The sequence below is a fragment of the Moschus berezovskii genome, chromosome 19 (genome assembly GCF_049115385.1).
Source record: "Moschus berezovskii isolate FMDL1 chromosome 19, NW_MosBer_1.0, whole genome shotgun sequence".
NCBI lineage: Eukaryota > Metazoa > Chordata > Mammalia > Artiodactyla > Moschidae > Moschus > Moschus berezovskii.
Window position 1 is genome coordinate 18652568 of NC_142478.1, and position 12657 is coordinate 18665224.

General features: G+C 41.6%; 1 protein-coding gene across 4 annotated transcripts in view; it reads left to right on the forward strand.

The window, feature by feature from the left end:
* INPP4B (inositol polyphosphate-4-phosphatase type II B) overlaps nucleotides 1–12657 on the forward strand; it is an 894316-nt gene that overhangs the window by 572202 nt on the left and 309457 nt on the right. For all 4 annotated transcript variants that reach the window (XM_088828009.1, XM_055404679.2, XM_055404683.2 and 1 more), the window contains one exon: nucleotides 10821–10871. In XM_088828009.1, the coding sequence (XP_088684135.1) occupies nucleotides 10821–10871 (51 nt within the window). The remainder of the gene's footprint in view (nucleotides 1–10820; nucleotides 10872–12657) is intronic.

A 12657-nucleotide genomic window follows, 5' to 3' on the forward strand; every position in this document is an offset into this window, starting at 1 on the left:
CTCTGGGCTTGGTGATCTTCTTTTGATTGGGGTTATGAAAAACTGAGTTATAAATGAACTCTTAAAATACTAAGCGATATCACAATAATTTCGTTTTAAAGCTACCTAGAAATTATTTAGCCTTTACAGTGCTGGGACTAATTCACTGAGCAACATATTAATAGACGTGTGCTTGTGTTGATATTACTGTACTCTGTCTAATGGCTCATTCATTAACTCATGACTCTGGTCTTAATTGGGGGCTGTTAATATATTAAGGATGGTGTTTTTGAGTCTGGTAATGTGATGAATTGTGTCTGTTTCTATTCCCTGAGGCTAATAGATTTTTGGTTTTGGAAACTCATTAAACAGCCCTAGGGAAGACTATTAAAGTCACCATCAGTCTGGGCTCAGAAAAGGCACACTGTTGTGGAAGGGGTGCAGATGCTTTAAGCAGAGCATTTCAAATCTGATCTGTAACTTGCTACTGAAGTGGGCAAATCACTCCAGGTTTCTGAATCTGAGTTCTCTCATCTGTAAAATGGGCCAGAGAAAGTAATATAACCCTGAACTAAGGAATTAAGTGAGATAATACAAGTAAAAAAAAATTGATACATGTACCTCTAAAATATTTAATGCTTAGGGGAAAGAAATAATTACTTCCATTGATTCCATTATCCTCTTTATCAATTATAGATTTGTATTATTTCTTTCTAGGGTAGAAAGTTTCTAGGGTAGCACATATTCAACCCAGGTCAACCATGTCTAGTGCTGGGGTCAAGAGATCAGCTCCTATTGACTTTCTTTTCCTTTTTCAGAATGATGGTACAATTATTTTTGTATGTTGGAGAAGTGAAGAAATAGAGGAAGGGAAATGAAAACAGTGATGGAGGTTTGACCTTACCAAAAAGCTATTATTATGGATATATTATACTTGAATTGAGTGTTCTATGTCCTGAAATGTTAATATTCTCATATCGGGCTTTGGAAGTCAGCAGGAGTTGAATTCTCAACTATAATGAGCAGTTGTTTAGCAAATTATTAGTTCATATCTTTGGTGCCTGTAAACACATTTTTATATTCTGTTTTTGTGGTATAAAGAGTCTTTTATTCTTTATTTCTGTTTTAAAAATAGCTAAATATCTATTTTTTAGTTTATTTTTTATTGGAATAGAGTTGCTTTACAATGTTGCATTAGTGTCTGCTGTACACCAAAGGGAATCAGCCAGACATATATCCCCTCTTCCTTGGATTTCCATCCCATTTAGGACGTCACAGAGCATTGAGTAGGGTTCCCTGTGCTATACAGTAGGTTCTTATTAGTTATCTATTTTATACAGAGTAATGTATATTTGCCAATATCACCCTCTCAAAAAAAAAAAACAAAAAACTACAACTTTGGCCTTAGGTTGTACAGCTCTTAGAATTTTGTCCTGTTTGTTTTAGGTGAGTGCCCAGGGCAAGACTTGACTCTGAGCTGCAGTGCAGGACATCCCATGGGGTCTGACCATTGCTGCCTTTCCTAGCCTGGTGACCCTTTTAGGAGGAGCCAGGAGTAGAGAGTCTGAAAGGCAGAAGGATTTACTCACAGAACAGCAATAGAGAGACCTTCTTTTGATTTCATGAAAACTAGACCTCAGTTTTAGCATCTCTTATTTTCAGCAGAGCTTATATTTTTCAGTGACTCTCCAACAAAGGAAGAGAACATCCAAAGATATTTTGGCTATTCAGTACTTTTTTTTTTTTACCAGCTTATAATAGATCTCTGTAAGAGCTGGAAAGGGAAATGGTATAAAGTGTGGATAATGGCAGGGATAGCCAGAGTTATATGACTCCGGAGCCACATTTTCAGTCACCATTAATGTAAAGAACCACATGACTCCTATATAACTGGTAGAATTTAGTATAATGTCACATTCATTTGGTGAAATTAACAGTCTTAAGGAGCCACCAATTAAGCATAAAGGGATTCATGTTACCAGAAGTCAGTGATGTGAACATCACTGCTCTAGAGACATGGGAATCCTCTAAGATACTTTTGAACTTCTTTTTTTGTATGGGGGTATAGCAAATTAACAAACACTGTTGTAATAGTTTCAGGCAAGCAGCAAAGGGTCTCAGCCAAACATATACATGTATACATTCTCCTCCAAACTCCCCTCCCATTCAGCCTGCCAAATAACACTGAGCAGAGTTCTGTATGCTATACAGTAGGTCCTTGCTGGTTATCCATTTTAAATATAGCCGTGTGTACACAGCGACCCCAAACTCCCTAACTATCCCTTCCCCATGCTCCCATCCTTCCCCACAGCAATCATAAGCTCGTAAGTCTGTGAGTCTCTTTCTGGTAGACCTCTAAGATTAGATGCATCCAAACTAAGAGTGTTTACATTTTTCTCACTGTGATCTCTTTTTGCTTGGAAATCTCTAGAATGTTCTCATGTACATCATTTACATGATATGCTTTGACACGTGGAAGATGATCATATTTGCCTAGCAAAGGCCAAGATTGCAAGTCACACTCATTGGATCCTTTTTGGATAGTGTTCAGGCTTCAGGATTAACTGCTTTTACTAAGAGAACTACCTGCAGTTATCCATTTGTAGCTGGTTTACTGAAGACTTCACTCAGTAGACAGGGCTTCCCTGATGGCTCAGACTGTAAAGAATCTAGCTGCAATTCAGGAGGCACAGGAGATGTGGGTTTGATCCCTGGGTCAGGAAGATCTCTTGTAGAAGGGCATGGCTACCCACCCCAGTATTCTTGCCTGGAGAATTCCATGGACAGAGGAGGCTGGAGGGCTACAGTCCATAGGGTCACACAGACTTGGACACGACTGAGTGACTAACAGTTTTACTTTCACTTTACTCAATAGACCAACATATAATGGCATCCTTTTCCTCCTCCAATCATATTTAACTACTATGCTCTGTTGATCTTTTTTTTTTTTTTTTCATTTTGTAATTGTGTGTTTGGAAGATTCCTTAGCTTTTGAGGTAGCTTTCAGATATTAAAAAATTTAGTTGGGTTAGGATGAGGTTGTTGGGATAAGCAGCTGTCTCTGACACCACATGAGTCAGATGTTACAAAAGTCATATTTGAAAACATCATCAAGCCATGATAGTAGTAAAAACTAACATGTTTGTGCTCAGTCATGTCTGCCTCTTTGCTACCTCATGGATGGTAGCCTGCCTGTCTCCTCTGTCCATGGGATTCTTCAGGTAAGAATATTGAAGTAGGCTGTCATTTCCTCTGCTAGGCGATCTCCCCAATGCAGGGGTTGAACTTGCATCTCCTGAATTGCAGGCAGATTCAAGAGAAGAAACTAAAATTCCAGATAAAGGAGGACCTTTCAGAGTTGAGCTACCAGGAGCATGTGTATTTTCCTTCCCAGGCCTTTGGTGATTCTGAGAGTGGGCTAAAGAACAGGACTTTACCTGGACAGAGGGCTGCTGCTCAGAGAAAGAGAAATTCGCCAAGCTTTCAACAGTTGTATTGGATGGCGTGAGAAACTGAGACTTGAGGGTCCTCAAATTAATGGTCATTATTTTCTCAGAAGAGACTCACTGAATCTTGACCCTGGCAGGAGCCAAAGAACCAGCCCAAAGGTTTATAAAAAAGCAGATGGAAACCTTCCACCATTTCACAGTGTTTAGGAAACAAAGGGACCAAAACCAAGCAAGAGCCCCAGTCCTAGAGGGAGTGATAAATTGATGCTGAGGAACTAAAAAGCCATTTCTCACCTTGGAGCAATGAACAGATTTTCTCTATGTAGCTGGAAGCCTGAGTATCTGTCTTTAGTAAACACAAGGTGGCAGCTGGCCGGCTCAGAACCCAGTGGAGATTTGAGTTTTCATGTGTAGCTGAACAAACTTAGAGACCAAAAGCCATCAAATACATGGCTGTTCTGTCTCTAAAGACAGATGTTGAAGCTGAGGTCCAGTACAAAGTGGTTCACTGAGACATCTGAGAATCTCTAGCATCCTTTCAAGGCTTGAGGAGCAAAGACGAATAAGGCTCTCCACTGAAGGCCATACCCCACAACACAGATAGACTGAGTGTCTTAGTTTGCTAAGGCTGCCATGGCAAAGTGCCACAGACTGAGTGGCTTAAATAGCAGAAATTTATTTTCTCACATTTCTAGCCTCTGGAAGTCCAAGATCAAGGTGTCAGCAGGGATGAGGTTTTCTAAGACCTCTCTCCTTGACTTGCAATTGACCACCCTCCTTGCGGATTGTTTTTTTTTCTTTGATTTGGACCATTTTTAAAGTCATCATTGAATTTGTTTCAATATTGCTTCTGTTTTATGTTTTTGGTTTTTTGGCCTCGAGGCATGTGGCATCTTAGCTCCCTGACCAGGGATCACACCTGCACCTGCCTCTGTTGGAAAGTGAAGTCTTAACCGCTGGCCCACCAGGGAAGTCCTCTGCTATTCTTCCCTCGATCATCCCTTTGTCTTTGCACCTCTGATGTGTCTTCCTCTTCTCATCAGGGCATTGGTCCTATTGCCTTAGGACCCCATCCTAGTGGCCTGTTTTAAACCTAATTACCCTGTCTCCAATTGTAGTCATTTCCAAGGTGCTGTGAGTCGGGCTCCAGAATATGAAACTGAAACTGGGCTGGGGAGTGAAGGGTTAGGAGTTAGGGTTAGAGAGTAGGGATTCAGCCTGAAACACTGAATCTTTCCAGCCATCTCTGTCCCAAATCAATCCCCAACTTGATGACCAGAGCAGCCTCTCCTCCATAGCATGATACAGCAAAGCATAACAAAGGAAAGGATATTTCTGAAAGCAAATAGTATCTGGAGCTTTTATAGATGCTTGACATTTAAGAAAATTACTAAGTGCCTTCATAACCACAAGACAAATTCCCTTCCTTATTAGGCATTTTTAGGTGCAAATGAGCATCTCCCATTGTCATCTGTGGCTATTTCATTCATAAGCATTCGTGTGTGTGTGTTCAGTGCTAAGTCATATCTGGCTCTTTGCAACCCCATGGACTGCAGCACACCAGGCTTCCCTGCCCTTCACTATCTCCCAGAGTTTGCTCAAATTCATGTTTATTGAGTCAGTGATGCTGTCTAACCATGTCTTTCTCTGCCGTCCTGCTTCTCCTTTTGCCCTTAAACTTTCCCAGCATCAGGGTCTTTTCCAGTGAGTGGGCACTTCACATCAGGTAGCCAAAGTATTGGAGCTTAAACTTCAGCATCAGTCCTTCCAAAGAATATTCAGGGTTGCCTCCTTTAGAATTGACTTGCTGTCCAAGGGACTCTCAAGAGTCTTCTCCAACACCACAATTGGAAAGCATCAGTTCTTCAGTGCTCAGCCTTCTTTGTGGTCCAACTCTCCATAAATGACTACTGGAAAAACCATAGCTTTGACTGGATGGGCTAGACCTCAAACTTTAGCAGGCATATGAATTACCTGGGGATCTTAATGAAATGATTCGGGATGGCTTCCCTGGTGGCTCAGACTGTAAAGAAACTGCCTGCAATGTAGGAGACCCTGGTTTGATCCCTAGATTGTGAAGATCCTTTGGAGAAGGGAATGGCTACCCATTCCAGTATTCTTTTCTAGAGAATCCCATGGACAGAGGAGCCTGGCAGGCTATAGTCCATTGGGTCACAAAGAGTCGGACACAACTAAGGGACTAATACTTCGCTTTCAATATGTCTGGAAGGGGCCTGAGATTCTGCATTTCTGTAACAAGCTTTACGGGATGGCTCTCAGACCATCCTCCTAACCAGCTGCAAATCAGTGAGTGATGACTGTGTATGCTAGAGTTTAAGAAACATTGCCCAGTAAATAATGCCTAAGATTGCTTCCAGCTCTGAGATTCTGTTAGCTTTTTTTAAAAAAAAAAACATTATTTTTAAAAGGTAGTCATATTCTATCTCTTTGATTATAAAACTGCTTTTTTGTGAACTTGTATGGAGGGGAGCCAGACATTTCTGTTGTGGTCAGATTTCCATCCGTTTGTTATAGTAAGGTTATTCTTTATCTCATTCCAAGTGGAACAAGTAAATCTGATGATTTTATATATTTTAATTTGGGATACAGAGAATTATAGTAACATTTTTGTTAGAAAAAAGGGCATGTTTCAATGACACATCCGTTACAAGAGACCTCCCTGGATGTGACAATAGTCTGCAGAAAGGATCTGGGTTTTCCGCTTGTTCCAAGTATGTTTCTCCACAACTTCCCCTCTTCCTTCCAGCCGAGGCCCTGCTGGGAAAGAGTGCTTCTTCCTCACCTACCAGTGAAGTCCAGGCTTGGAAACCTTGGTGCGTGGCCTGTTCTTCCCTGGATCTGGATACCTAACAATAGCCTAGCACCATTCACATATGAAAAAAATACAGCAGTCACCCTCCTCCTACACTTAGGGAGCAGTGCCTAGACTCTTTGTGACAAGGGTGACTGATTTAAGAGCAGCTTCTTACATCAACTTGTGGAGTGCTTTATTCAGCCACAACAGGGGTAGCCCAAGTGGTCTCTCAATTGAACAATTAGCTCATGAACGAGTCAAAAAGGATTTGATGAAAGGGTGGCACTCACTATATGCTACCTGATTTTCCTTTGTTTCTTTTTTTCAGGGTAAATTTAGTATGTAGAAGGTTGAGCTTATAAAGTTGATAGAGAAGGAAATGAATTTGTTTTACAGAAATCTTAAGAAATATTCAAGATGGAATATATAATTTTCTACATGACCACTCCTAGGAATTGATCTTTCTTGCTTTATTTGTTGATATCATAAAAGTCCAGACAAAAGGAAGTTGTAAGAACTTTAAATATGTAGCCAGGCAGACATTCTTATGTCCCTGGAGGGGATGGGGGAGGGGTATGGTGAAGCAAAACAGGGAGAAGAAATGCTAATAAGACCAAAAAAGGAAAAAAGAATTTATAAAGAAGACCAGAAAATCTCAGGAGGCATGACATTGCTGATGAACTGGAATATTCCAGATGCTATAGAGACAGTCATTGCTTCATCCCTTTCTCACCAAGAGGTCTCTGCTGAATCTGTCCAAGGTTTATTTATGGTTTTTGTTGGTTTTTTTTTCAGTGACATATTCCTCTCTCAGTCCTGTCCCCGTCTCTCTGTTCTCTGCTTGCTCTCATCTTTTCTCTGTCATCTCTTCCTTCTCTCTCTCTTTTTCTCGCCCCCCGCAATTTTCTCTCTTCTTCCTTCCCTTTTTCTCTCTTGCTTTTTCCTCCTTTTCTCTCTGTGTCACATGCTGCTCTAAGTGCTGGAAAGATGCCTCACTCACAACCACCTATGGAGTCTCTTATTAACCCCATGTTAGAGATAGCTGCGGAGAAGGCAATGGCAAGCCACTCCAGTACTCTTGCCTAGAAAATCCCATGGATGGAGGAGCCTGTTAGGCTGCAGTCCATGGGGTCGCTAAGGGTCGGACACGACTGAACGACTTCACTTTCACTTTTCACTTTCCACTTTCACACATTGGAGGAGGAAATGGCAACCCACTCCAGTGATCTTGCCTGGAGAATCCCAGGGAAGGGGGAGCCTGGTGGGCTTCCGTCTATGGGGTCACACAGAGTCGGACACGACTGAAGTGACTTAGCAGCAGCAGCAGCAGAGATAGCTGACGTAAAGGGAAAAGACAACTGGCATGAGGAGGTTAAATAATCTCCCAGCTTGACTCTGGGCAGAGTTTGAATGGTCCAGGAGGGGACTTCCTTAATGGTACAGCGGCTGAGACTCTGTGCTCCCAATGCAGGGGGCCTGGGTTTGATCCCTGGTTGGGGAACTAGATCCCGCATGCCACAGCAGAGGATCCCGCATGCCACAGTGAAGATCAAAGATCCCACGTGCCACAACTTAGCCCTGGCACAGCCAAATAAATAAATACATACTTTTAAAAAAAATTTCCTGTTGTCTAGAAATTGTATACAACTCCAGTACCATAACATGATAGATTGATCTCTCTCCCAAAACAGAGTTGACTCTTGTGTCCTTAGAAGCCCCATGTTAGAGTGTCTTCTGAATACTCACTCTTTTCCAAACACAGATGGGCTTTTATGACTCCATGCCTGCTACATAACACCTTCTTTGCTTGGCTGCCTTCTCCTTTGCCTCAAACTCCTCCTCACTGTTCAAAACCCAGACCTCCTCTGTTGCGAAGCCTTTCTTGATGCTTACAGGCAACATCAGTTACCCTTCACTCTGCATTAAGACAAGAATGTACCCACATTTTCATTTTCGAACTTACTACATTGTCCTGGATTATTCATATATTTATACTGCCCACTAGACTCTAAAGTCCCCAAGAGAAGGAATGGGACCTTATTCACTGACAAGCCCAGTGTTTTCACTGTGAGGAGAGATGTATATTATGTAAGAAAAGCATGATTGATTTGTAACCTATATACTGTCACATCAGTGGTATTGATCTTAAATATATAAATTAAAACTCTACATATAAACTAATTTAAACAAACATTTCCTATACAAATTTGACTTTATAAAATTCAAAATTGGTTTATTATTTTGTCTTTCAGTTCCTCTAAATTAGGAGTTCCGCTTGTGATTTAAATGTGCCACGGCACAGGAAAATATGAAGTACAAATACTTTAAAAAAATACTTTTATTATGTAAAGTGAAGTTCACTCTGTCTTTCCTCCCCTTTGCACATTTGCGCACAGACAGGCAGACACACACACACACTGAATATGGTCAGTGAATAGCTTTAGACATTTTCCTAGTTTGCAACCTTGGGTTAAGAATCTTTTTTTCTCTATGCAGTTTATTTATATTAATAAGGTATAAGTGTTCTACTGATAAAACCAGTATAAATTTAGGAGTTTAACGACTATGATGCAACAATTGTCAGTATTTTTATGTCTTTGTCCAGTATTATATTGCATAGTGTATATATATTTATACACGCGCTCGCTTTATGCAGCCCTATGCATGTTTGCTCTCACCATTTTTGTTTGACTTCTTTTGCTTTCTTTCTACGTTCAACCATATCTCCTTGGTTAATGCTTTTTGGATGTCAAATGTTTTCCTAAAATGATGATACATATACACATATGTGTGTGTGTGTATGTATGGGTTGCATATATGTGAATATTCACTATATGTATTTCTGTTATATATATACATATATAGTGTGTGTGTATATATACTCAGTATATAGTCTGTATATACATACACACACACTGTATTTAGTCTTCATGTACATACACGCACACACATTATATTGCAACTTTCCATGTATTAATATATAGCTTCTGAGTTTCCTTATCCTTTGAGGCCAGCTAATGATTTCCAGATAATGAGACTGAAGGTGTATCTGAACATTCTGGACCAAAGAATGTTATGCAGCTACCAGCCTGGAAATGCCCTTAACTAGTGAGCACTCTGTCATGAAATCCTGAGTTGAGTGTGTTCTGTAAATTATGTTGTTTACTCTGTTGGGATCTCTCCTGTCATTATTTGGTGCTCTGGTGAACGATTTTGAGTTGTGATGACTGACAAATTGTACAAGTGATAAGGCTGGATCTGTCATAAAGAAGCAAGGACTATGATTGCCATTGCTGCACCTCCAAAGGGATTTTGTTTAAATGACCCCCTAAAATGCTGATCCATTATACGTTCCTGGGTTCTTCTCTCCCATCTGTCTCACCAGCCCTCTGCTCTCCAGTTAAGCACAATGTTCTTGTATATTGCTCTGTATTCATTTAACTTGTTTATCACATCTTTGCTATAAATTTAGATATAGTACATTTAGGAGTTATGTTTTCTTCCTGCTTTTACTAGCTTTTTCTTAAGTGAGAAAGATAATTGTGATTTCTTTTTATCTGAAAAAAATATTTTAGTAGAGAATCATAGACTCAGTTGCAATACATCAGAGTCAATATCCTGGGCCAGGAAAGAACCCAAGATAGTTTGAAAGGGCCTCAGGTAATTGTAATGTACAACCAGGGTTGAGGATCACTCCTCAGTAGAAGAAATATATCTACTTATTATGTAAAGGGTTGATTTTTTTCACCTGGAATGCTTTTAAAACATAAGAAAATCTTCCCCAGCTGACTATTTTGTACTTTTTTCCTCTTTGGGGCTTCCCTGGTGGCTGAGTGGTAAAGAATCTGCTTGCAATGCAGGAGACCGCCTACCCTGCAGAAGACAGAGGCTTGATCTCTTGGTTGGGGAGATCGCCTGGAGTAGGAAATGGCAACCCACTCCAGTATTCTTGCCTGGGAAATCTCTTGGACAGAGGAGCCCAGTGGGCTATAGGCCATGGGGTCACAAAAGAGTCGAACATAACTTAGCAACTAAACCACTACCATCATTTTTTCTCTTCCACAATTAAGAATTAGTTTTCAGATGAATCTGAATGCGATTATCTCAAAATTTGGCTGAGACTTCTTAAGTGAGAGGGGTATCCTAAAAGGACGGTGCATCTTGGTATATATATGTATAAGCATGCATGGAACAACATTCTCTAAGTCACTCTGTTCTTTCCCTGGAATGCTGAATGAAGGTTGCTTTTCCAGGATATTAAAAGTGATTCACCTAAAGCCCTGATATTTCTGTATTTGACAAGGAGTGTTGAGCTGAGGATTCAGGCAGCTCTGTCTACTTAGGGACATCAGGAATTTCAGGAACTATGAAAGGACAGCTTTGTAGCTGCCCATGGTGGAAGCTCTACACAAGTACCTTCACTAATGATTAACCACAGAGTCTGAATTGATGCCAGATAAAGGAAAATGAAAAGGACACCTATGTGATGCTTCTGCACTGGTTTCTACCCTGAAAGTGGTTCTTCACTGGTTTCTACTTCTGAAAGTGATTCAGAAAATGTTTGTTTTTCTCCTTAGGTTCGAACCAGTGTCGTACCTGAACACAAGGATCCCCCACCAGAGGTTGGGGTAAGTGTTTCTTATGTTTCCAAAAGGCATACACATTGCTTCTAAGCTAATCATTTGGATTTTTCTCTGGCCCGCTGCGTGGTAGCTGACAAGGAAAAGTGAGTTAAATTAACTGGGTGTTACTATGCAAGAAGACATCGTCACATATTTGCTGAATTGCATGGACTTCATTCCTTTTCTCCTGAAAATCATCATGATGTGAATTCATCTTTAGTTCAGGTGGCTAGAGAAAAGTCTAGAAATTGCCCTGCAGGAAACTGAGATGCCATTTTAACCAACATTCCTGGACTAACAGGAGGCTGGGAAATTGAAGATGTGAGCTCTCCCTCTCCAGCAAGGAGACAGAGAACTAACTGACCATGGGACTATGACTTTTCTGTTCCTTGCGGCTTCAGCACTGTTGAGTTTAGTCGTTTAGTCATGTCCAACTCTTTGCAACCCCATGGACTGCAGCACTCCAGGCTTCCCTGTCCTTCACTATCTTCCAGAGTTTGCTCAAACTCACGCTCATTGAGTCGGTGATGCCATCCAACCATCTCATCCTCTGTTGATCCCTTCTCCTCCTGCCCTCGGTCTTTCCCAGCATCAGGGTCTTTTCCAGTGAGTCAGTTCTTCACATCAGGTGGCCAAAGTATTGGAATTTCAGCTTCAGCATCAGCCCTTCCAATGAATAGTCAGGGTGGATTTTCTTTAGGATTGATTGGTTTGATCTCCTTGAGCGTGGGTGAAAGAGAAACTGCCACCAAAGTATGGCCCAGTGTTGGGAGATCCAGCTAAGGTTTTCCTGCTGCATCAGAACCATCACCTCTCCAGGTTTTAGAATTTGGGAGAACAAGAGGTTAATAGGTGATTTTACTTAGACAAGGTGGGGGAAGCTCTTGAAAAGATAGCCCAGAAGGCTTGTCCCTGGGATCTAGAATTCAGAAAGGAAGAAAAAGTCCAGAAATAAGTTGAGTCTAAGAGACCCTGTGGCTGAGCCAACTAAAAGGCGTATTTGAAATTCCCTGAAGTCCTACATGCAATTAGCAGCCTTCTTCTGGTGGGTGTGGGGAACCCTGTACTAGGTAGCGTTCACTTCCTCATTGGCCACAGCTGCCATTCCAACTGGCTAAAGGGAGCCATCCAGAAAGCATGAACTGGCTGAGAAGTGAGTCAGCCGCCTTTGCATCTGTTAGCTAAAGCGAAGAAAAATGATGCTTCCTGCTCGTTCACACTGAACACTGACTTCAAGTTTCTTCCTAGGGCAGGTTGAATAACTCCGATTCAAGTGAATTTTCATGCTTTGTTTCCTGCCTGTCCTTTTAGCTTCTTTTGCTCTTCTTACTTCACCACCAATGTCACTGCCAAGACTACAGGGGCTTCTATACTTTTCCCCAAGGGACCAGCAAGTCCTTCCAGCCTCAGACTTCCCTCCCAGCAGGCCCCAAGCAGTCTCCCTGCCCAGCTGCTGCTCCCTACTGATGCTATCTCCCATTCCAAGATTTTGGTTTGCCAACTGTCTGGTATTTGTTTCAGTTCAGTTCAGTTCAGTCGCTCAGTCGTGTCCGACTCTCCGCGACCCCATGAATCACAGCACGCCAGGCCTCCCTGTCCATCACCAACTCCCGGAGTTCACTCAAACTCATGTCCATCGAGTCGGTGATGCCATCCAGCCATCTCATTCTCCGTCGTCCCCTTCTCCTCCCGCCCCCAACCTTTCCCAGCATCAGAGTCTTTTCCAGTGAGTCAACTCGTCGCATGAGGTGGCCAAAGTATTGCAGTTTCAGCTTTAGCATCAGTCCCTCCA